Raw genomic sequence first — 23,123 nt, 5'->3', positions numbered from 1 at the left:
GTAAAGTATTTCAGTTTTAAAGTAGTTCAGTGTAATCTGGTAGCACATTGTTGACAAAGAATAAGGTTACTTACCCTGCACAATGACACCAAAGCCAGGTGAACAGGCAGTGTGACGGACACAAAACTCCACCACTAGGTGATATCCAGGTATACACTCACAAAGCCTGTCATGAGTGCTGTTACATTCCCTTTGCACAATCTGCCTTTCCTTGCAGACAGATGTACAATGCTGACAGCTGTCTCCCCAATGCCACTGCTCTGCAAAGCATTTTTCTGGGCAGGGAGCACAAACAGTTGGTTCCTCAGTGCTGCAGTGGCGTTTCACAGCTGTGCCAGGTGGACACTGGTCACAAAGCAGCACCTTAGAGGTCACAGGGTCTCTGTGCTGGTACTTAGGTATCTCTTGGTAGGCCCGTGCAAAACACACAGCAAACAACTAAGAAAAAAACAAATAGGAATACAGTTTAGAGATGCAGCTTGCAATCTGGCATGTATGTAAAGTGTTTAGATATATCTTAGAGAGAGAGAGAGAGAGAGAGAGAGAGAGAGAGAGAGGGGATGCCACTAATAAATCTCTCTGCTGAGTTTCCAAACCAAAAATTGTGCTCTCCACAGCAGGTGGTGGAACTCAGTGAGGAAATCATTAAGTCCTTTAACTCATTATTTAGCATGGTGAATGCCACAGATATAGAGTCAAACTGTGGGAAACCGGCTGAACATTTTAGCCTTTTGGCACTCTGAGCAAGGTTGCCATTTGACGAAGATGTGTACAGTACTCTAACCCAAATTACATAGTACTGTGGAGTCTTTGACAGTTGTAATTACACTGTTCAAATGATCTAAAGGAAACTCACAAAGAAACCAGTGACATTGAGTCAGTGCTGAATACAAATGCTTGATTTCAAGGTAAGCTACATTTATCTCAGGCAGACAGAAGGCTCTTAGCGAAATCTCTTTGTTCTATGACAGTAAGAGTGGAAGCCTAAAACAAGATACTGAAATTGAAATTTGGATCCTAAAAGATCCAAGTGTAATACAAGATATTGATTAACACAATTTTGATGGAAGATCATTCAACATGCACATACATAGTTAAAGGATGAGAGAGTGTGTGTACAAAACACAATGACTAATTCTCAAATTATCACCATTTATTTCTGATTAACAAGCTTGTTAAAAGTTAGCCGTGGAAACTTTTCAGGATCTGCAGGTGGTCTCCCAGGATTCTGCAAAGCTTTCTAATACAAGTTACAGAGTTACATCTTTCAGACCTACAAGACAGTTGAACCCTTGAAATCTCCCCAGCTCTTTCTCTGGGCCCTGTGGGCTATCCATTCACTGTCTGGGACACCTAGCATCAAACAAGGCTGTGGTTCTCCTTACATCCTCATCATTAAGCCATCAGCCTGTCATATAAAGCACAGAAGGAAAAGATAATTCCCATTGGATTTTAATTCAAACAAGCAACAAACAAAAACAAACAAACCAAAAAACTTTGTGATGTTTAAAGGAATAGTTCAGTTATCCATTCATTATAAAAATAATTTGAGTATTTAAATAAATATAAATTAATTAAAAAATAATAATAAATTAATTAACATACACAGGTATTACCTCAATATTATTAAAATGTTTATATATTTAAAATGTGACCATGGCTGTGAAAACCTAGCTAAAGTAATTTTTTTTTTTTGTGATTTACTGTTTTCTACATACAATCATCCTTCATAAGGCAAAGAACATTCTGAGAAAATGTAACCTTGATATCTCCATTTCAAAGATTTACATCATAGTGGAATTAATGGTTGAAATCAAATTTAGATTTAGATTTTGAGACTTTAGCCTGGATTTCTCAGAGAGGGTCACATAATATGAATATATAAATGCAAGGAAAATACCCTGCAAATTTAGTATTATAATTATGTTATTGATGTTGGTTTTATTTTGAAAGGCAAACATTCTATCAATGTGCTGTATGTCACTGGTATATGGTTTAATTGAGTGTAAGGTTTGTTGGTATAAGTGACAGTGTTAACAAAAGCAAACATGAGATAAAAACATTTGCTTTTGTTAACAAAAAAAACATTTGCTAAGTCCTTTGAGTGTATTTTGAGTGTATTTTATTTTTATTTTTTTTTGTTACTGGGCGTCATGACTCATGTTTCACAGGATTTGTACTTGAGTGCTCCTTACAAGCACTTAAAATGGCCTTACGCTGGACTGGCACTACTAGCTCTAAATAAAAGAGGAAGATTTCACTTTTTTTTTAACTTCCTTTCAATGTTATTTGTTTCTGACATTGTGTTCATAACTTATTTAATGTAGTCATGGCCTCTGCAAACAGGTGGAAACAAATTATGCTTATTTTAAGAACTACCTCTTTATACATCCTCAAGGTGATACTGTAGCAACAGCCAAATAGAGAGATATAATTTAGGGAAGTTCAGATGCTTTCACACTCTCCCAATAACGAATAACCTCTCTTGGATAACAACACCACTGTTTCCATACTAAACCCCAGCTCAACCACCATTATTCTAGTAACTCCATTGGATTCCACATTATATAGTCATATATAGTCTTCCTAAAAAGACACATGGAAAGTCCATTGATGTTGGATAATTTTGATAATTATCTCCAAAACATGGATTCATGCAAATAATATTTCAGAACCATAAAGGGCTACACATGCAAAGCACATCATAAGAAACTACTGATACAAGTCACAATCTGTATAGATCTGTACAAAAACAAAACGCAGACACAACCTGAAAGAGACAAAACCATACATATCTAACTTTGTATCAGGTATCTGAATATGCAGCTATATTAAAATATGCATAATGATGTTAATTAGTATGCCTAATAATAAGCTTAATGTACTTATGTAAATATTACTACACTACTTAATTGAGTGGGCCGCCTGTTTCACACATACCCCGTCTGCAGTGCGTTTTTTTTTTCACGCACCCATACAGATTACAGCTTTCGCACTGCACGCGTTGCGGTCCGTCAGTGCGTTCCAGGTGCGGCGTGTCTATAGCAGTGCAGGGATCGTTTGCACCAAGTCTATTTTTTGCTGTGCTGCACGCGCTGAATTAAAGTGACATCGCTTTGTTCGCGGTAAAAAATGAACTTGGATTGACACGGAAATGTAGTAATTTCACAATAAATAGATATAAAGTTTACTATGTTTCACAGGCTTTTTGGCTAGGTTTAAAACAAAGAAAAGTGCACTTTTAGATAAACAAGTCAATATATGCACTTGTGTATTTTGGAGGTAGAAAAACAAAGTTCTTTAAGACACGCGGGACTGTTTGTAATAAAAATTTCAATGTAAAAAGCACGAGAGCCGACTGTTTCTGTCAGTGGTAGCCTAAGTTTTAATTTAAATTATTTGTGATGACCTAACACAAGAAAGCTTTATGCTGTTCAAATGTATTTCCACTTGCTTGAGCAACTTAATAAACAAATCTAAAAGCCAGATGCATTTAATACGCTGGTTATATTAATTGTGTTTAAACGTGAATATGTCCATGAAAGATTGTGAAACTGTACTGTGATAAAAGAGGATCACGATGCGGAAAAAGCACTTTCAGTATAGGCTTAATACATTTGGATTTAAAATAAATATATCATCAATATAATATGTATCAAAATAATGGATAAATGTTGTGTTTGCGGTAAACAGCCGTGGATCAGTAGCGGGCTGCAAACGCGTCTTCTGTGAAAGCACAATGAGCCCGTGCTGCTTCTGCACCGCATAAGTAACGCACACGGACTGCATACGCACTGCAGACGGAGTATGTGTGAAACAGGCATACAAACTGTGATATCAAGTACAATGCAAACAATAGATCTACATAGATAGCTCTAATAATAGTGTTAATATAAACCTACTGTTGCAACAATTCCTATTAAAGAGATGTTCCACTGAAAGCAGAGCCATGCAGATACTCAAGGAACACTCGACACTCAATAACCTCACTGTGAATGCTAGGCTTATTCTGCGTAAATAAAGCAAGGTAACTGATATCTCTGTCAGAAAACCAGACAGCGATATGGGACATCTCAAAAATTATGTTTCATTTTTCGCGCGTTCTGACTCCGAACAAGCCAGTAAGAGTCACCGAATGCTAAAGTTTTTATATACTTCGAACGAAAAGACTAATTAATCAGCTGTTTATTTAACCTACGCTTCTGGACTGACCATTACATGTCCCTGGAGATTAAAGCATCAGCAGACAACGCGCATTAAATCGGTTTCGTCCTCATTTATAATCTTTTCATAATATGTAAAACAGCAGGATAAAATGACCAAAAAAATAAAAAAAAAATAAAAAAACTGAGCAAAAGTTCTCGTTAAGTGTCGCAGGCAGACCATCATCACACTCACCATCTGTAATTTCATTGCTGTCAGAGGAATCATATTCAGCACACTCATAAGTCTCGCAAAGTCCGCATGGACAAGACCGTTTCTACACTTATAGCTAAGGGATAAGGTCAGAATATGCCCACCCACTTTATAGCACTGCAGTCCATCCTCTGGCTGTTTCTGTGGCGTGAAAAATCATTACTAACTGCGGCAAATACTCTTTTGATGAAGCAACTATGAAATCAATGAGTAATTTTACATTATTCGGGAAATGTAATGACAGGCGTCATGAATCAAATTACGACGTGAATATTTAAGGCCATTTATACATAACACATTTCTTGATAACTTTCATCACATGCTCTGGAAAGATGTTCACACTTTAAAGTTGTTCATGAATGAGGGCGACTGGCTTGTTTGTTAAATAATTTGAAAACATTTGAAAACTAAGTTTTGTGCAAACGTTTTAAGAAGCAAAATAATTTATTTTATTAAATATTATGACATCCACTATCCTCTCATCATCATTCCAACCCAGCCCAATTTTTAATTAAAACATTTTTTATTTTAAACAAAAGGAACATTTTACAATGTATAAAAAATCATTAACATTTGTTAATGCAAAAGGGTACCAGGAATGAACAACCTCTTTTACAGCATTAAGTTTGTTTTAATTCATAAATATAGGCTACTATATTCCTTCACTATATACAGTCATGACCAAAAATATCAGCACCCTTGGTAAATATGATCAAAGAAGGCTGTGAAAATTAACCCGCATTGTTACTCTTTTTGATCTTTTATTTTAAAAAATTAAAAAATTAAAATTTGAAGAATTTAAAATGGGGGGAAATATCATTATGAAATAAATGTTTTTCTCTAATACACATTGGCCACAATTAACGGCACCCTTTTATTCAATACTTTTTGAAACCTCCATTTGCCATTTTAACAGCTCTAAATGTTCTCCTATAATGCCTGATGAGTTAGAGAACACCTGACAAGAGATCAGAGACCTTTTCTTTATTCATAATCACTTCAGACCCTTTAGATTCCCAGCTCCATGTTGGTGCTTCTTCTCTTGAGTTCACCACACTCATTTTCTATAGGGTTCAGGTCAGAGGACTGGAATGGCCATAGCAGAAGCTTGGTTTCGTGCTCAGTGACCCATTTTTGTGTTGTTTTTGAGGTTTGTGTTTGGATTATTGTACGGTTGGAAGATCCAAACATGGCTCAATATAAGAGTCAGTCACTTAGGGATTTTTTTTATCTGTTGGTATTTGATAAAATCCATGATGCCATGTGTCTAAACAAGATGTCCAGGACCTCCAGCAGAAATATAGGCCCACAACATCAAAAATACAGCAGTATATTTCATTGTACACATGGGATACATTTTATCCCTGTGTTCACCAAACCCATCTTGAGTGTTTGCTGCTTAAAAGCTCATTTTTAAGTTTCATCTTACCATAGAAGCCAGTCCCATTTGAAGTTCCAAACAAACTGAAGTTCCAAACCCTCCCAAACAACATGTCCTGTTTGACAATTATTTTTTAAGGTTTTCTGACCCTGAGACTCAACTTTTTTCTGCAATTCTCCAGCTGTGGTCCTTGGAGAGTCTTTAGCCACTCAAACTCTCCTTCTCACTGTGCATTAGGACGATATAGACACACGTCCTCTTCCATGCAGATTTATAACATTTTCTGTTGATTGGAAATTCTTAATTATTGCCCTGATGGTGGAAGTGGGAATTTTCACTGCTCTAGCTCTTTTCTTAAAGCCACTTCACTAATTTGTGAAGCTCAGTTATCTTTTGCTGCACATAAGAAATATATTCTTTGGTTTTTCTCATTGTAATGGATGATTAAGGGAACTGGGGCTTTGTTCTCCCTCATATTTATATTTCTGTGAAACAGGAAGCCTTGGATGGATAATTTCATGTTCATAATCACCCTGGAGTGCTCAAAATTTTGAATATGAATGGGAATATACTTCTGAGATATTTTACTCATAAGAATTTCTAGGGGTACCAATAATTGTGTCCAACGTGTATTTGAGAAAAACATTAATTTCATAATGATATTTCCCCCCATTTTAAATTCTTTTTATCAAATGAAAGGTTCAATTTTTGTGATTTTTAAAAAATAAAATAAAAGATCAAAAGTATTAACAATGCAGATTAATTTTCACAGCCTTCTTTGATCATATTTACCAAGGGTGCCAATATTTTTGGCCATGACTGTATATATATATATATATATAGTATATATATATATATATATATATATATATATATATATATATATATATATATATATATATATATATATATATATGGGTGTGTGTGTGTGTGTGTGTGTGTGTGTGTGTGTAGAAATTAACATTATATATTATATTATATTATATTTATATTATATTATATTATATTATATTATATTATATTATATATTATATCATTGTTTAATTATAACATATTAATAAAGTCTGTAAAAATATTGTTCAGTGTCAATTATTAATCCATAATGCATTAATATATGTGTGTGTATGTGTGTGTGTGTGTGTGTGTGTAGAAATTAACATTATATATAATATTATATATTATGTCATTGTTTAATTATAACAGATTAATAAAGTCTGTAAAAATATTGTTCAGTGTTAATTATTAATCCATAATGCATTAACTAATGTCAGCAAATCATATTTAAAAACTATTTACTATTACTGTAAAGCTTCACCAATATAACACAGTGTGTGTATCATATGTGTGCAGGTTTATCCATCATTGTGAGGACCAAATTGTAAAAATGCAGAAAGTTGTCTGCTTGAGAGTGTGGGTTTGGGTTAATTATAGTAATTATAACTAGCTATTTTTAAACATGTAGATGAAAAGATTGCAACCACTTTACTCTCTGAACTTTGCTAAGCAACAAAAATAATATTCTTCTATGGGTGCAACCATGATTTTACCCATAGCCAGGGCTCGAATTGAGGGGGGTTGCGGGAGGATGGCATCCCCCTGATTGAAAAAAAATTACAAAAAAAGCATCCCCTCACTAAAACCGCCATCCCCATGCAAATGAAATGTTAAAATTATCTAGCCTACTAAAGATAATTCACAAATAACGGCCATTTGCCAATCAGAACTTGGTTCTTTAACAAGCTGCATACAAGCAAGTTTTTATCATTTTTCAAACAAAATGGTTCAAGGGCAACTTTGGAATTTCTTTAAAAAGAAGACAACAGAAAAGGTATGCCTTTTCCTTCATTAGAATTAAAAAACATTCCCCTGACATAATGTTATTGTGCTGTATGTGTAACTATGAAGTATTGAGAGACACCAAAACACATTTTGAGAGTCCAAAAGCATTCACTGGGCGATGAAGCCTATTAGAATGCAAGTAAAATAACCTTATAATTCAAGCAATTAAAAAAATTTTTTTTTATGTTTTTATGTTCATTGCACAAGCAATGTACTTTTCTGAATATCAGTAGGCCTACATGCGTGAGCACAAATGTGCTATTAATTGTATACAACAGTGCATAGTAACTCAGTGATTTGCTCCTTGAAAGAATCAGTTTTTAAACAAATCAAGTGAGCCAGTGATTCAAAGGCCAATTCAGGTGGACAATTTCCCTGCATCCCAATGTGCAAACTATCCAGCCTATCTGCCCTAAATAGTATTAAAAAAATTACTAATATTACATAGAATTTAAGATGGATAGTATGCACATTGGGACGCAGGCTTGTTTAGTTTCTAATTGAATCAGCTGTTTTGAACAAATCATTTGATTTGAACGATTCAATAAATCATTTATCAAAACAGGGGCTTGTTCCCACCTACTGGTGGTTTTATTGTCATCTTTATTTAGCCATGACAGACCTAAACCAGCCAGGGTATATATATATATCAAATATATATATATATATATCAGGGTATATATATATATATATGTATCAAATTACAAATCATTATAAAGGATACTTACCACATAAATGTTTATTCTACTGTCCTTTATCATTTTACACAGTGATGGTGTTACAACACACGTTCTTCTCTTTGATAACAACTTTTATCACATACTCGTCAGGAAGGATTATCATAACCAGATTTGTATTTTATTACTATTATTTTTATCCTAAACATATTGTCCATAAATACCTCTTGAAATCCATTGAAATCTGTAAAATCTTTTAAACCATGACCTTAACAATAAGCTGCTTTGGTGGCTTGACTGAGTAAAAGAAATAAGCCAGTTGTAAATTTACTCTGACAAGCACTTCTCAATTATACGCTTTCCTATTATTTTAGGGTACTATTGCTAGGATTCTCTTTCACTTGTGGTCTTTGGCTAAGAACAGCCAAACTGCACTCTCAATACAAGTCAGTTTAGAGATTAAAGATTCCTGCCAAGTGACATGCTTCAGGTCACAGGGGACACCAGGGACACCAGCTGCATTTAAAGTACTTTAACAGTTCTGAATTTATGACATAGCCACAAAGTACTCACTTAAAATAGTTGGGTTAAAAATGATCCAACAGATAACCTAATGGTGGGTTACTGTAGCACCTACCTAATGTTGGGTTATTTTAACCCAATGGATTAGGTAGTAAATTAGTAACCCAATGCATTGGGTTATAAAATAACTAATTTGTTGGGTTATTTGGCCAAAATGTTGATTTACCCATTCTGGTAGTTATTATTATTAGTTTTAGTATTGCTATGTAAATAAATAATAAAATACAGCATACAAATAGTTTTAAAAATACTTTTTATTTCTATTACATTTAAAGTTGCAAAAACGTCTATTAAATTAAATAACTGGTTGAAATTGTCTTATTAATCACTTTCTTATCACATTAGGTTACTTGCAATTGTTTCAGTTTACAAGATAAATATAAATTAATAAATAAACAAACAAACAGAACAAAGCTAATACAGACAATGTAATTACAGATGAAATAGGCTTTTTGATACACAATGTTCAAAATTTAAAATAATCTAAACCATGTATCAACTGCTTAAAAAAAAGACGTTCTTGCTTCAGTGCCATTTCTCCCACAATAATGAAGGATGGATTTTATCCCAAAACTGTAGGACATGAGGGTATTGCCTTTGTTGCTCCTCCTCCTCCTCCAAACATGAAATTTGTTCCAACCTTTAAACAGAAATTTAAAATGGTAAATATGCATATATAGGATCAAATAATACCTAAAAATATATGGTCATAAATAATGCACTTACCCATATTGTATGGCAATGAAGGATGATGTCAGGATTTTAATGCAACTTTAATGCAATCTCTAAAGACCATCTTAAATAGAAAGAACAATGGATTAATCACTGAACAAGAATGAAGAAAAAAGGGAAAAAAATCCACACTTTTCTAAACCACGGTAACAGTATTTCATTTGACGTCTTAATGTTGTAATAATGGATTAATGTCTGTTATACATCTATTTGATTAGCCGAGTGTTACAAGAGTGGTGTTTGTATCATTATAGACAGGTGTGGGGATTTTCGTCTTTTTTTTTTCTCTACTGTGACGTCTACCCGAGTGAAAATCTGAAATGAGAGGGCAGGACTTGATTTTGTCTTTTGGGAATTGATTGGATCGTTGCAAGTTGGGGCATTGCTAACAAAATGGAAGCAGATTTGAATGCCAGTTTGCAGTTAGTTGTGGGGGGATTTCTCTCCACTGGATTCACCGCCGACACCCTAGCGTGAAGAATTGCTTTATTTATTGAGGAAGACAACGACGAGGATTATCAATGGCACAAAACATACCTAACAGGATGTGCGTGCGAGAGACTGCCTGAATGACTCAGTGGGTGCTCCATCAGGTTAAGTCATATTTAAAAAAATAAATAAATAAATATATATATATATATATATATATATATATATATATATATATATATATATATATATATATATATATATATATTGTGATGTCTTAAGAGTAATGTTGTGGTAATATCCTAATATCCTTTCAATTTTAAAGGGTAGTGTACTCCCCCATGGCTTGCGTCAGCACTGGTCAGTGCATTGATTTCTATAAAGCGAGGCACCAGCTTCAGTTTTCCCCCTGTTGTTAATCCCAGCGTTTACCCCTCACATCACTAGACCTTGTTTCACAGCTCGTGACCGGAAGAGAAGATGAGTTGTTTTGAGGGGGGGGGGGGTTCTTGAGTTTTTTTTATTAAAGATTACAGGACAAATGAATTTTGGGGATTCAGGGGAGGTTTTTAATTAAAGATTATGAGGACACATGAATTAAAAAAATAAAAATGCACAGATAAATTATTTATAATAAACACAACAGTATTCCATTAGAAAACAAGAATTTTCAATTTTGATTTCATGGTGACTTTAAGTTAAAACTATTTTTCGCACTCGTAATCATGCTGTTAGACTCTATATAAGCAGGCTGTGGTCTCATACTTGGTCTAGATTGATCTAGAGTCTAATGCAAAATTTACATTACAAAGATGGCACAGAAGCACTTCTGAAAGTAGCTTTTATGTGTCTTTACATACTGTTTAGTGCTGCAATGCTATACAGAGAATTTTGAGCAGGCACAAGCAGCCTTAACTCAGCTATTTAAATGTCCCCAACAGAGGCAACAGCACCAAGGAACCAAAACTCCATCGGTGACAGAATGGAGTAAAAAAAAAGAAGAAAAAAAAAACTTGGGAGAAACCAGGCTCAGTCAGGGGGCCAGTTTTCCTCTGGCCAGACGAACCAGTAGGTTGTTCCATGCTGCAGCAAAGTCAGATTGGTGTTCCCGTGGTCTTGTCCCGATGGCCATCTAGGTCAGTGCTGCTCAATTCCAGTCCTGGGGACCCCCCTTTTACCATGTCTCCCTTATTTAACACACCTGATTGAGATCATCAACTTGTTGGTTCATTTCATGGATCTCTCTCCTAACAAGCTGATGATCTCAATCAGGTGTATTAAAAAAGGGAGACATGCAAAATGTGCAGAGCACGGGGTCCCCAGGACTGGAATTGAGAACCACTGGTCTAGGTGACAAGGTCTTCACTGGGGATCATGGGGCACATCTAGTTGTCCTGGTCTCCGCTGACATTTTGGACTGTAGAGGTCATCTCTTGGTACTGATCCACCATCTGGGCTGGATACGGACTGTATCCAAGTGACTGCAGTGACCATCTGATCTGGATACAGCCCAGATCTGGTGGCTATCTTGACCTTGGAATAATAATAATAATAATAATAATAATAATAATAATAATAATAAACAGACTAATATTGATAGATATTATAGATAGATAAAATGGCATAGATGCCATTCTTCTTACAATGTAACAAGTACATTGGGTGTTATGGGAAGTGCTCCCGGTTCCAGTTGAACTAATTGATGCAGCCTATCAATCATTTAATGGTTTTGAATAATAGAAACGTATTAGTGTGTTATGTGTAAGCCAGGTTAAAGAGATGGGTCTAGATTTAAACTGACAGAGTCTATCTGCCTCCCGAACAATGTTAGGTAGGTTATTCCAGAGTTTGGGCGCTAAATAGGAAAATGATCTGCCACCAACAGTTGATTTTGATATTCTAGGTATTATCAAATTAGTTTTGAGAATGCGGTGGATGTGGAGGACTATAATGCGATAAAGATGAGGTGCTAAGCCATAAAGGGCTTTGCAAGTAATTAGCAGGATTTTTGGGAGCCAGTGCAGTATTGAAAGAACCGGGCTAATATGGTTATACAGTGTGCCGAACTACCACACAATAAAGCATTACAATAATCTAACCTTGAGGTCATGAACACATAAATTAACGTATCTGCATTTGAGAGCATAGGTCGCAATTTAGATATATTTTTGAGATGAAAAAATGCAGTTTTATAAATGCTAGATACGTTGCTTTCAAAGGAAAGATTGCTATTAAATAGGACACATACTGTAGGTTCCTTACTGATGACGAATAATTTACAGAGCAGCCATAAAGTGTTAGAGAGTGTTCTAGGTTATCACATTAGTAGGTTTTAGGTCCAATAATTAAAACCTCCGTTTGTTTGTTTTTTTTTTTCTCAGAATTTAGCCATAAGAAATTACTCATCATCTAGTTTTTATTATTTATTTTTTATAACGACTATGCATTCCGTCAGTTTTTCAATTTGGTCAGTTTTTCAATTTTCGCCGGGCCGAAATATCGAAAATATTGAGCTGAGTATCATCAGCATAACAGTGAAAACTAACACCCTGTTTCCTGATGATATCTCCCAAGGGTAGCATGTAAAGCGTGAAAAGTAATGGTCCTGGTACTGAGCCTTGAGGTACTCCATACTGCACTTTTGATTGGTATGATACGTCTTTATTCACTGCTATGAACTGATGGCGGTCAGATAATTAAGATTTGAACCATGATATTGCACTTCCAACAACTAATGCCAACAAGAATATTGTGGTCTATAGTGTCCAACGCAGCGCTAAAATCCAGTAGAACTAATAGAGAGATACAACCATGATCAGGTGTTAAGAGCAGGTCATTTGTAACTCTAATGTTACGTTTAGAGCACTAGTGTACTTATAATACCACAGTGTCAGACTATTTTCCTTAATTTTCCTTAAGCATAAAGGAGCAACCGTATCTAAATGAAAAAAAGAGAGAGTCCATAGTGTCTGTTATATCATCAATTTTTTCTGAGCTGATGGATATGCTGAAGTATTGAGATAAATCAGAAAGATTACTTACAAAGCAGTCTTTTGGGTTAGAAGTGATGGTTCTACCAAACTTTTAACAAGGAGTAAAATTTACAGTTTAAACTATAAGGATTTTACACAAGACTAGATAATTATCTGAGATATCATCACTTTGCTGCAGAAATTCAACACCATTAACATCAATTCCATGACACGTGTTTTCTAACCCCAATAGAGTTCAGAATATCTATGAATGCTGATCTTAATGCATATTTTTCATTATCAATATGGCTATTAAAATCACCAACAATTAAGACTTTTATCTGCTGCCAGCACTATATTTGATAGAAAATCAGCAAATTCTTTAATAAAGTCTGTATGGTGCCCTGGTGGTCTGTATACAGTAGCCAGTACAAACATCACAGGAGATTTATAACTAGCACTTGTTTCTCTGGATTATGTTATATGAAGCAACATTACTTCAAATAAGTTATACTTCGAGCCCGCTCTCTGAGAAATACTGAAAATATTGCTATAAATTTAAACATCTCCCCTTTACCTTTTGGACGCGGCTCATGTTTCTAACAGTAATCTTGGGTGGGTAGACTTGTTTAAAATAATTATAATTATAATATTGTACAGTATAGTCAAAAGCTTGGACACACTTCCCATTCATGTGTCCAAACCTATGACTGGTACTGCATATAGAATACAGTATATAGCCTACATAAACAGAATATATTTACATTTACTCATTTATCCAAAGTGACTTACAGTGCATTCAGGCTATCCATTTTTTTCTACCAGTATGTGTGTTCCCTGGGAATTGAATCCACAAGCTTTTGTGCTGCTAACGCAATGCTCTACCACTGAGCCACAGGAACATATATATGCAAACATATTTTTTTGCAATGATAACTCAAATGTGGTGATCAAACACTTATAATGATATGACTAAAATAGGCCTATGTAGTGGAGGCAGGGTATTTAACAATTTTTCAATAAACTTAATAAACTTTCAATAAACTTTTTCAAACAACTTAAATAAGACAAATAGAACAACATAACTTGAATTAAGAAATTAAACTAGGTAACTGTGTAGGGCAAGCAAACTACAGCCAAACCAACAGGGGCAGGTTTATGCAAGAAGCAGAGCTTTTCCAAATTTAAACATCTAAAATGAATAAATAATAATAATAATAATAATAATAATAATAATAATAATAATAATAATAATAATATATGTATGTATTTTATTATTATTTCCTTTTTTTCACAAACTCTGTTTTGTGTATTTTCTGATAATCAAATTAACATGCAGTATTTAAATCGTCTTCCAGTGTATATATAATATATATATATATATATATATATATATATATATAATATATATATATATATATATATAAAAATAAATTAAATTAAACTCTGACACAGCAAATTCAAATTCAGTTTTCATGAATGGATTCCGCGATTCCGTCCATGTTTTCTGCATCGCAAAAATCATATGGCCCTACTAATGTAGCAAACGAATATGATAAGCTCATGAGAGTAAAAGACGGGGACATTGTTGTTTATTTACTTAACATTGAGTCTCTCCAACTGGGTGACAATGTAGCGTTAAATCACCATTCAACAGACTCAAGCCACGACTGCACTGCCGTCTGTTGGACTGCAGAAAGATACTACTATAAGGTTGTGGGTTCAAGTCTTGGGCCAGCAATACCACGACTGAGGTGCCCTTCAGCAAGGCACGGAACCCCCAACTTCTTCCCGGGCACCGCAGCATAAATGGCTGCCCACTGCTCCAGGTGTGTGTTCACTGCTGCACGCTGTGTGTATGCAATTTGGATGGGTTGTTAAATGCAGAGCACAAATTCTGAGAATGGGTCACCATACTTGGCTGTATGTCAGATCACTTACTGACAAACTATGCTGACACCGTGTCTGAGCTGCAACGGGACGTGACAAAGCGACCGTTGAAAATCAATTGAACTTTGTGTCAGCACATCACATCGAGCTGCATCGGAGACACTTTGGGAACGAGATGCACACGCCACCAGACTTACAAATCCCTACCTAGTAAGAAAAAACACATCTACAGCAAGAGAACAGAAGAGCCCGGAGCGGCTTGAAGGTCTAGGTTGTAGAACCTGACAAACGTGAGGGGTGTGGGCCACCCAGCAGCATTGCAGATGTCCTGCATAGAAACACCTGTCATAAAGGCCTTGGAGGCTGCCATACTAGATGTTGAGTGAGGCTTGACCCTCAAAGCTGAAGGGAGAACAGAGGACTTGTAAGCAGTTGAGATGGCACACACTATCCAATGACGTTAGGTCTGCTTAGTAGCAGGCAAACTTTTCTTAGGGGTACCATAACAAACATATATAGCAGCCACGTAGAACTTCAGGGTGGAGTGGGTTATCCCTCCGGAGAATCGGGCTTGCAGGAACTCCAGCACTGTACCAATCAGCAGTTAACTGAATTAAGCTGGTGGTCTCCGCACCAAGAAGTGAAGAGCCTCCACTTCAAGGTGTATAGTTTCCTTGTTGAGGGAGCTCTGGATTGGAAGATGGTCTCAAGAACCTCGGTTGAGAGACCAGAAGCTATGAGCTGTGCCCCCTCAGGGGCCACACCCACAGCCTCCACAGCTCCGGACAGGGGTGAAGGATGGTGCCCCCCACTTGCAAGAGGAGATGCCCACATTGAGATGCCCAGGAATATATGCTGCTTTCAGTGAAAGGAGTTTGCCCTGGGACCACACAAGGACCTGGCATGCCAGTTTGTATAAGGGGCGTGACCATAGACCTTCCTGTTGGTTGATATACGAGACCACCGATGTGTTGTCGGTGCACACCACATACCGTGGGCTGTGTCTGGCCACTCATTACCACTCCCCAAACGGTGAGACAAACCAACATAAATTCGGCTACAACTAGCCACCAGCACCGAACACCACTACCCAACAAAACTCCACACGCTCCGTGTTAATGAGACCGGAAAGAGCTCCCAGCACCACTGCAGGAAGGAGCTGGTTTCCCCCACATTGTCCATGGACCTGAATATATGTGACTTGAGCATGAAGGTTTTGCTCCCTCATGGGGGACCACGTGAGCCACCGGACTGGCATGCCTCCAGTTTGTATAAGGGGCCAAGAGGGATGATATAACTGAGCCACCGACTTTAGTTTCTCATGTACAGCAGGCCAGCAGAGGTGATCTCTTGATGAGGCTGCTATTATAGTGAGCAGATACTGAAACAAAAAATTGTGGGCTGTGTCGGCCACTCACCAAACCACGCCAAAACAAATACCACTCCCAATCGACTCAATACCAGCAGGTGACAGACGTGCCTGCATCGTGGTCAAATCCCATACCACGCCCATATAAGTGGTCCTCTGTAATGGAGAAAGTGCACTTTTCTTTACGTTTAGTCTTAACCACAACATCTCGAATACGAACCAAAAATAACATCCCAATGACCAACAACCATGCCAGTCATCGATATGGAGTCAAACTGGAGCCAGCGCGGGATCAAACGCAACAAACGTAACAAAAACACTAAGAAAAACAAAACAACAACGTAAACATTCGGGGTGAGAATGCTAGGCCGAAGGAAAGAACCCGACATTAAAAACACACCCATAAAGTAAAACACACACATTGAGAAACACACAGCTTGAAACACTGCCTGCCCTCACCCAAGATGTTCTTTTGACATTGTTTTCAGGACAAACAACACTAAATAAGACTCACAAACAAATATGGAACTGACACAAACACAGAACGCTTGCTGAATGACAGAAGGCTTAATACCGGCTTCGCCGCACATCCTTTAAATCTTCTTGATCTCTGACGTCACCCGCCTATGACGTCACTTTAATGCCTATGCAGCACCACACAATTCGTAATTTCTGGGTGACTGATTAACATAACACCCACGTGATTCCTGTAAGTAGGCAGTCAACGCTGGAGCCTGCCATCCCAAAAGCGTTCTCTGATGCACAAACACATATCGCTCGATTTCCTGAGAGAGGCTAATCCCACTACTCAAGTTACTGTGTCTCTTACAAACGTACTCAATTGGACTATTATTCTTCTTTTTTTCCCCAAAATGAGCTCGATTTCAAGTAGGGGTAACTGCAGCCAAAATAGGGTGTAACGGCAATGGGCGTGCCAAAAAAGGTGGGGGCGTGCCGAAAGGTGTGGGGCATGCCAAAAGGTTTTTCATTGGTGAAACGAAAGGTAGGGGGCGTGCCAAAAGGTAATGCGAAAGATGCCTGTAAAAAAAAAAAAAAAAGGTGGCGAGCCATATACTCTTAATCGCAGATAAAAAGGAAACCATATATTCAACATAATCCAAATTTAATTCTTCCAAGGTAAAACCGGCGTTAATGATATTAAGAATATTATTTTAAATTACTTTTGAAAGTACCTTCAAATCTTCTGTATGGCGCGGGTTACTGACGTCATCGCCGCAAGTTTAGGTCTTGATTTATCAATAATCAAAAACAAATTACAATTATTTTTCGAGAATACAAACGTCTCTTTTAACACGGTTAGTCGCACTAACTGTTCTTAAGTTAAAGTCAAAAGTTTTATTTGTTAACATTAGTTAATGCACTGTGAAGTGAACTAACAAGAATAAACAACGAACAGCTGTATTTTTATTAACTGACAAAGTTTAATAAATACTGTATCAAATGTATTGCTCATAATGTTAGTTAATATATCAGTGTCAACAAATTAAGACTTATTGTAAAGTGTTACCCTCGAAAACTATGTTTTGCCTGAGAGAAAAATACATAGTTGACAAAACCACTAAATTATCAAATATAAAAATTAGTCAGAAGAGTTTAGTAACCTTATTTTAAGTGACATAAGCAAACAGACACAGCTTTATCCACTAAAACATTTATTTAACTTTCAGTTTCAGTCGCCAATTCAAGTAAAAAAAAAAAAATAGATAGATAGATAGATAGATAGATAGATAGATAGATAGATAGATAGATAGATAGATAGATAGATAGATAGATGATAGATAGATAAACCACTCATTCATTCATTCATTCATTCATTCATTCATTCTGTAGTAGCAGTCCATAGAACAGAATCCAGCAAACTCTTTGTCTGAACAGAAAGCTGTGAAGACCCCTTCTTTCCATGGCTACAGTATCCAGTGGTGTTTCTGTAGATGTATCCACAGCTATCACACCTGCTGAGCTCAAACTCACTCTGTAGGTCTTTCTCACATCTGGACTGACAGACTTCCAGTCAATCATACCTACACAAGAGAAAACACAAATGTTGAGAGATTCAAACAAAAAGTAACCAATAAGTATAACTAAATACAAATAAAAAAAAAGACTGGAAGTGTTGTCTCTAGCAGAAGCGCAAGTGTCTGAGAGTGCAAGTGCAAGTCTGCAGCCAGACCCTTCTCCATTATATTATAATATAATTGTACTGCAGACTCTTCACTGAGAGTCATTTTTATTACCAAAAGTACATATGATTCCTGTGCATGTTTTCTAAAAGAATGACTTGAGGAAAAAAGTTGATTGGCACTCATCTATACCACAGGTTATACTAAAATTTGGTTCATGTGTATGTACAACTCCAACATGTTCGATTAACTTCAAAAGAGTGAATGTCCTTCGAGTGCACTTTGTGTAATGGTACAGTTGAGGCATGAGGATCTAATACAAAAGGCTGATCACTCAGAGGAAAGTTACTGGCAGTGCTTGTCTCCATCTTCCAATGTTGACTGTGACTCTGAAGGAAAGTCAGTGTCTTTCTCAGGTATGTTGGATATGTAATGTTGAAAGCAAAATACATCCAGAAGGCTGTTATGAAGGCTTCATCAAGGCTGGTGCACTGACACACGTCTATTCCATCTTCTGTCACCACACTGAACCCTCCTATGATTACCATTTTCCAGTCAGAATCCATCAGGTGTATGGTAGGAAAGAGTGTAGCAGGGTCCCCCTTCATCATAAAATTAAATAATAAATAATAATAATTAAAAAAAAAAAGAAGACACTTTTCAAATTCATCAAATTCTGTTCCATCCTCTTTGGCTCAGACAGTGTAGCTACATACAGTGCAGAACTGTAAAAACAATCAGAAGCTAATGTACTGTATAAGGGTCACAATATACAATGCATTTCATGTTCTTGTATACACTGATAAATCTTACATTGTTTTCTAAAACTATTGTTTCAAATTTTTAACAGATGGGCTAAAAGGGTACAGAAGAATAAAATATTGCATGAAAAGATTTGAAACAAGATATTTTACAGTTGATGATTTTACTATACTCACTCCAGCAGGTGTTCTTAAGTATGGGTGTTTTTAAGTACATCCTCCACAGACATTCCTTCCGTGCTTTCTCAGCGTCTCCAGGAGAATGTTCGTGCCGTGTGGTCTTTGACAGTCCAGGTGTCTGGATGTGTTTTCTGATACTCACTTTGTAGCACATTCACATGGACCTCAACAGACACTGAATCCTCCCCAACACAAGTTTCCTTCATCAGAACAACAGAAACAGATCATGCTTAGACCCTGACAGATATGAGAAACATCTAAATACTTATTGAACAAGTTGCTTTAGATATAAAAAATAATAAAAACATTGAACTGCATAAACATTAAGATGATGGTCAGGCAGTAAAAAAAGTGGAGTAGATACAAAAAAAGATTTAAATATCTGTAGTACAGTATCTTCCTTACACTGACCTGCACTAAGTGAAAATGTAAAATTGATTAACAGTGCAAAAATAAATGTGTGCTTACATATGCTACAATAACCTGCAAGTGGTGCATGTTCTGCTTTAAATTTCTGGTTTAGGGATGTGTCAGGTGTGCTAAAAACACAAATTTGACTGATTGTCATTTTCCAGCAAATAAAGATTACAATATATTGTTACTACAATATCGTGTGTGATTATGTTGATAGAGATAAACCAATGGATTAAAAACAATGCAACTTACAGTCATTTCCTTTTATATTTCTCTTGAAAGGGTACTTCACAACCAGTGTGTTGGCAACTTGAATACTCTGCATTAGTTGGACACCTAGCAGAAAGGTAGAAACAAACTCTAAATTAGTTTTTATTTTTTATTTTGTCTAATCGTCTTCATAGATTGTGAATTGATCTTAGTTCAGTTGTAATAGCAAAGGTGGTAATAATTATTATTCTTACAGGATGTATTCTGTACTGTATTGCACAAAAAGGACGCAGATATAAACAGATATATCAGCTCTGAGAGCTTCGATGAAGATGCGCTCATCGTTTTGTCTCACTGTACATACAGTATGTTTGTCAACAACAATAAACCAATTACTAAAGCTGCAAGATATAACGCAAAGGGAAAATTATGATTGTATTGTAACAAGCTGTCTTAATATACATATTTGTGGTATATAAAGTATAGATAAACGTATGATGATTAATTACCTCACGTCTTATCGCCGCCACCTTCTCTTGTCTAAAGGAAATTAGTACATGTATATTTACCGCTGATTGGCCAACAGAGTAAAAAACTCATTTGACCAAGAAACTGGCAGAAACCTTTTGGCACGCCCCTACCTTTCGGCACGCCCATTGCTCCAGGCTGCAGTTACCCCTGTCTCAAAATGAGGCCATGTGAGCATTATGAACCATTAAACACTCTCATGTACTATAATGCCTGTTTCACAAGTGAGACTCATAGAATCATTAAACTTGTCATACTCCAGAAAATCTCTTATATGGGCAAATGCATCAGCTATCACTACAGCTGAATACCATACAGATAGAGATGCATGTTTCTGTAAACATATCTTACATTTTTAAAGGAAAACATTGTCTTTTTTCACCAATACTCTGTGGGACCATTTAAACCGATTTTATGTTTTTCAATGAGGAATCCCTCTAATTACAAAGTTTCATACATTTTCTGAGTGAAAGTGTTTAATAACAGTTCTTTGTGTGCTTTTAACTTAGTAACCTTTTACCTTAACTTACTTATTACAGAGAGACCTACAAATTACACACTGTTTAGCACTATTATATAATGGATGTCTGCTAATGTGTATCATTTTTTCACAGAGAAAAAAACAAAAAAAAAAAAAAAAAAAAAAAAAAACACCTCCAAAAAAGAAGAATCATGCTCCCTATAACAAGAGAACAACAAAAAAAAAAACTTGTCTATACCAGCAAAACAGTTTGGAGTGGACAGAAAGTCTTTGAGGGAAAGAGTGAAGTTTCCCTGAAGATCAAAGTTAATGCTCATCAGGTTGAATGCAATTGCAGTAATAAATCATGTGGGCTTATTTGGAACACATGCGGGCTTAAATGGTGCCAAAGTAGCCTACCAATTAAGCTTTGACACACAGATTTTAATAAGTGGTTAGCCATAATAATTCAGGCAGTGTGACAAAGATGTAGGCTAGTAGGTAGTTGTGAGTGCAGGTGCCAAGTAAATTAATATTTATGAGATAATATTTCATGGGTAGGTTGCAGAATTTATGCCTACACAAAAGAAAGCTCTGTCTAGGCTCTGACAGAAAGTGCACCCTATTATTTTACAAAAGCAATTTGGAACTTTTTGTTGTTATTGTGGAAATACAGAAAATAAAGCAGAAATTTATATTTATTTTCTGTGTTACCACAATGCAAGGGATCATGCGGGCATCGCCGACCCAAGAAGTGAAGTATTACACTTTATATGAGATGCCAGTTTATCTGAAACAGAATTAAAAAAGAAAAAAAACAGTATGAAGAAACGTTATTGTGACTAATTTGCAGAGTGGTATAAACTCTTATTCTGCGTGATGGGACACAGGCAGTAAAGACAAGCTGAGTTGAAAAGTGCACTCAGACCCAGAGGATATGACTCATTTAAAATTATGTCTAACCAGCTCTGAATAATCGACTCTGGGCATGGAATATTTCAGGGACGCTTACCCACAAATCCATAAGTTCTTTTTTCACGAACAAAAAATACGAAAAATCTAGCTTAATTTTCGTTCCATTTTTCAAACAGAATGACATAATAATAAAAATGATAATAATAATAATAATAGCCTAATAATAATAAAATCAGTTTGTCATTTCTTTTTCTTCGTATTTCAATTTGGTGTTAAATCAAACTTAAGTCATTCAAATAAAGAAATATTCCATGCCCAGAGTCGATTATTCAGAGCTGGTTAGACATAATTTTAAATGAGTCATATCCTCTGGGTCTGAGTGCAATTATTGGATAGCATTATATTGTAGACAGATTCAAGATCAATCCTGATAAACATGCCGCTACAATAAAAAAACATTCAATTAAAATACATTTAAACAAAGTATTTCTATTGTCCCTCCTGCAGATCCTCATCAAGACTGTGGCAACAGCAGCGCGAACAAGCTCGCTTACATAATGTCACCATTCTATAATGGGAAAAACACATAGTTTTAATGATGTACCTCATTCTTATTACAAGAAAATATGTGGTTTTGATAATGACATAACATCTTATTATTATGACATAATTCAGAATGGCGTTTTTTATGGCTTCCTGTGGCACGCTGAATGGCGTTAAAAGCAGCGCTTTTTACAAACACTAAAACGCTGTTAAATATGGCATTTTTACCATTTACGCACCTTTTTTACACCGTCTGCTATTAGGGCGGCGTATTTGATGGCGCTAATACTATTGTAAATGGCGTCAAAAACTGTGTTTTGTGTGTTAATGCGATTTATCTATAGCGTAAATCTGACCCTTTTGGCTTGCCATATTAATTTGGCGCAGATGCATGCTGTAATACGCAGATCAGCTCTAGTCTCTAATGTCACTAAATCTGCTGTTAAAAATAGCATCATGAAAATACTAAGAATTAGAATCATTGTAATGTGACGATCAAATACAGGTAGGTGGGTGGGTGGCGGATGATTTGAAGCAGCAGACTCGGGTGAAGTTTGAGCTCATCCACGCCTCTCTACACTACACTGACCTGGGTCGCAAGTAGCAAACAATGGAACACGCTCTACTGGACAAACTAAGTAATTACACCATTCAGAAGCATTTAATCTGCATTATATGTTCTGT

General features: G+C 36.1%; 2 protein-coding genes and 1 long non-coding RNA gene across 4 annotated transcripts in view; 1 reads left to right on the top strand and 2 right to left on the bottom strand.

Moving 5' to 3' along the window:
- Positions 1-4,794, bottom strand: part of LOC109094467 (tumor necrosis factor receptor superfamily member 11B-like) — a 61,219-nt gene extending 56,425 nt beyond the window's left edge. Inside the window, exons 1-2 of the mRNA XM_042730108.1 lie at positions 4,399-4,794; positions 75-438 (exon numbers count right to left, since the gene is read on the bottom strand). Of these exons, the coding sequence (XP_042586042.1) occupies positions 75-438; positions 4,399-4,446 (412 nt within the window). The 5' untranslated portion in view covers positions 4,447-4,794. The remainder of the gene's footprint in view (positions 1-74; positions 439-4,398) is intronic.
- Positions 1-23,123, top strand: part of LOC109053914 (disintegrin and metalloproteinase domain-containing protein 9) — a 1,168,157-nt gene that overhangs the window by 748,407 nt on the left and 396,627 nt on the right. The window lies entirely within an intron of this gene.
- LOC122138263 lies at positions 19,507-20,580 on the bottom strand. The gene is made up of 3 exons (XR_006155458.1): positions 20,503-20,580; positions 20,036-20,119; positions 19,507-19,569 (listed from the first exon to the last, which is right to left on the bottom strand). It is a non-coding gene; the product is annotated as an uncharacterized LOC122138263 (long non-coding RNA).

Source organism: Cyprinus carpio, chromosome B8, assembly GCF_018340385.1.
Source record: "Cyprinus carpio isolate SPL01 chromosome B8, ASM1834038v1, whole genome shotgun sequence".
Taxonomy (NCBI): Eukaryota; Metazoa; Chordata; class Actinopteri; order Cypriniformes; family Cyprinidae; genus Cyprinus; species Cyprinus carpio.
This window is presented reverse-complemented; position numbering and strand designations above follow the sequence as displayed.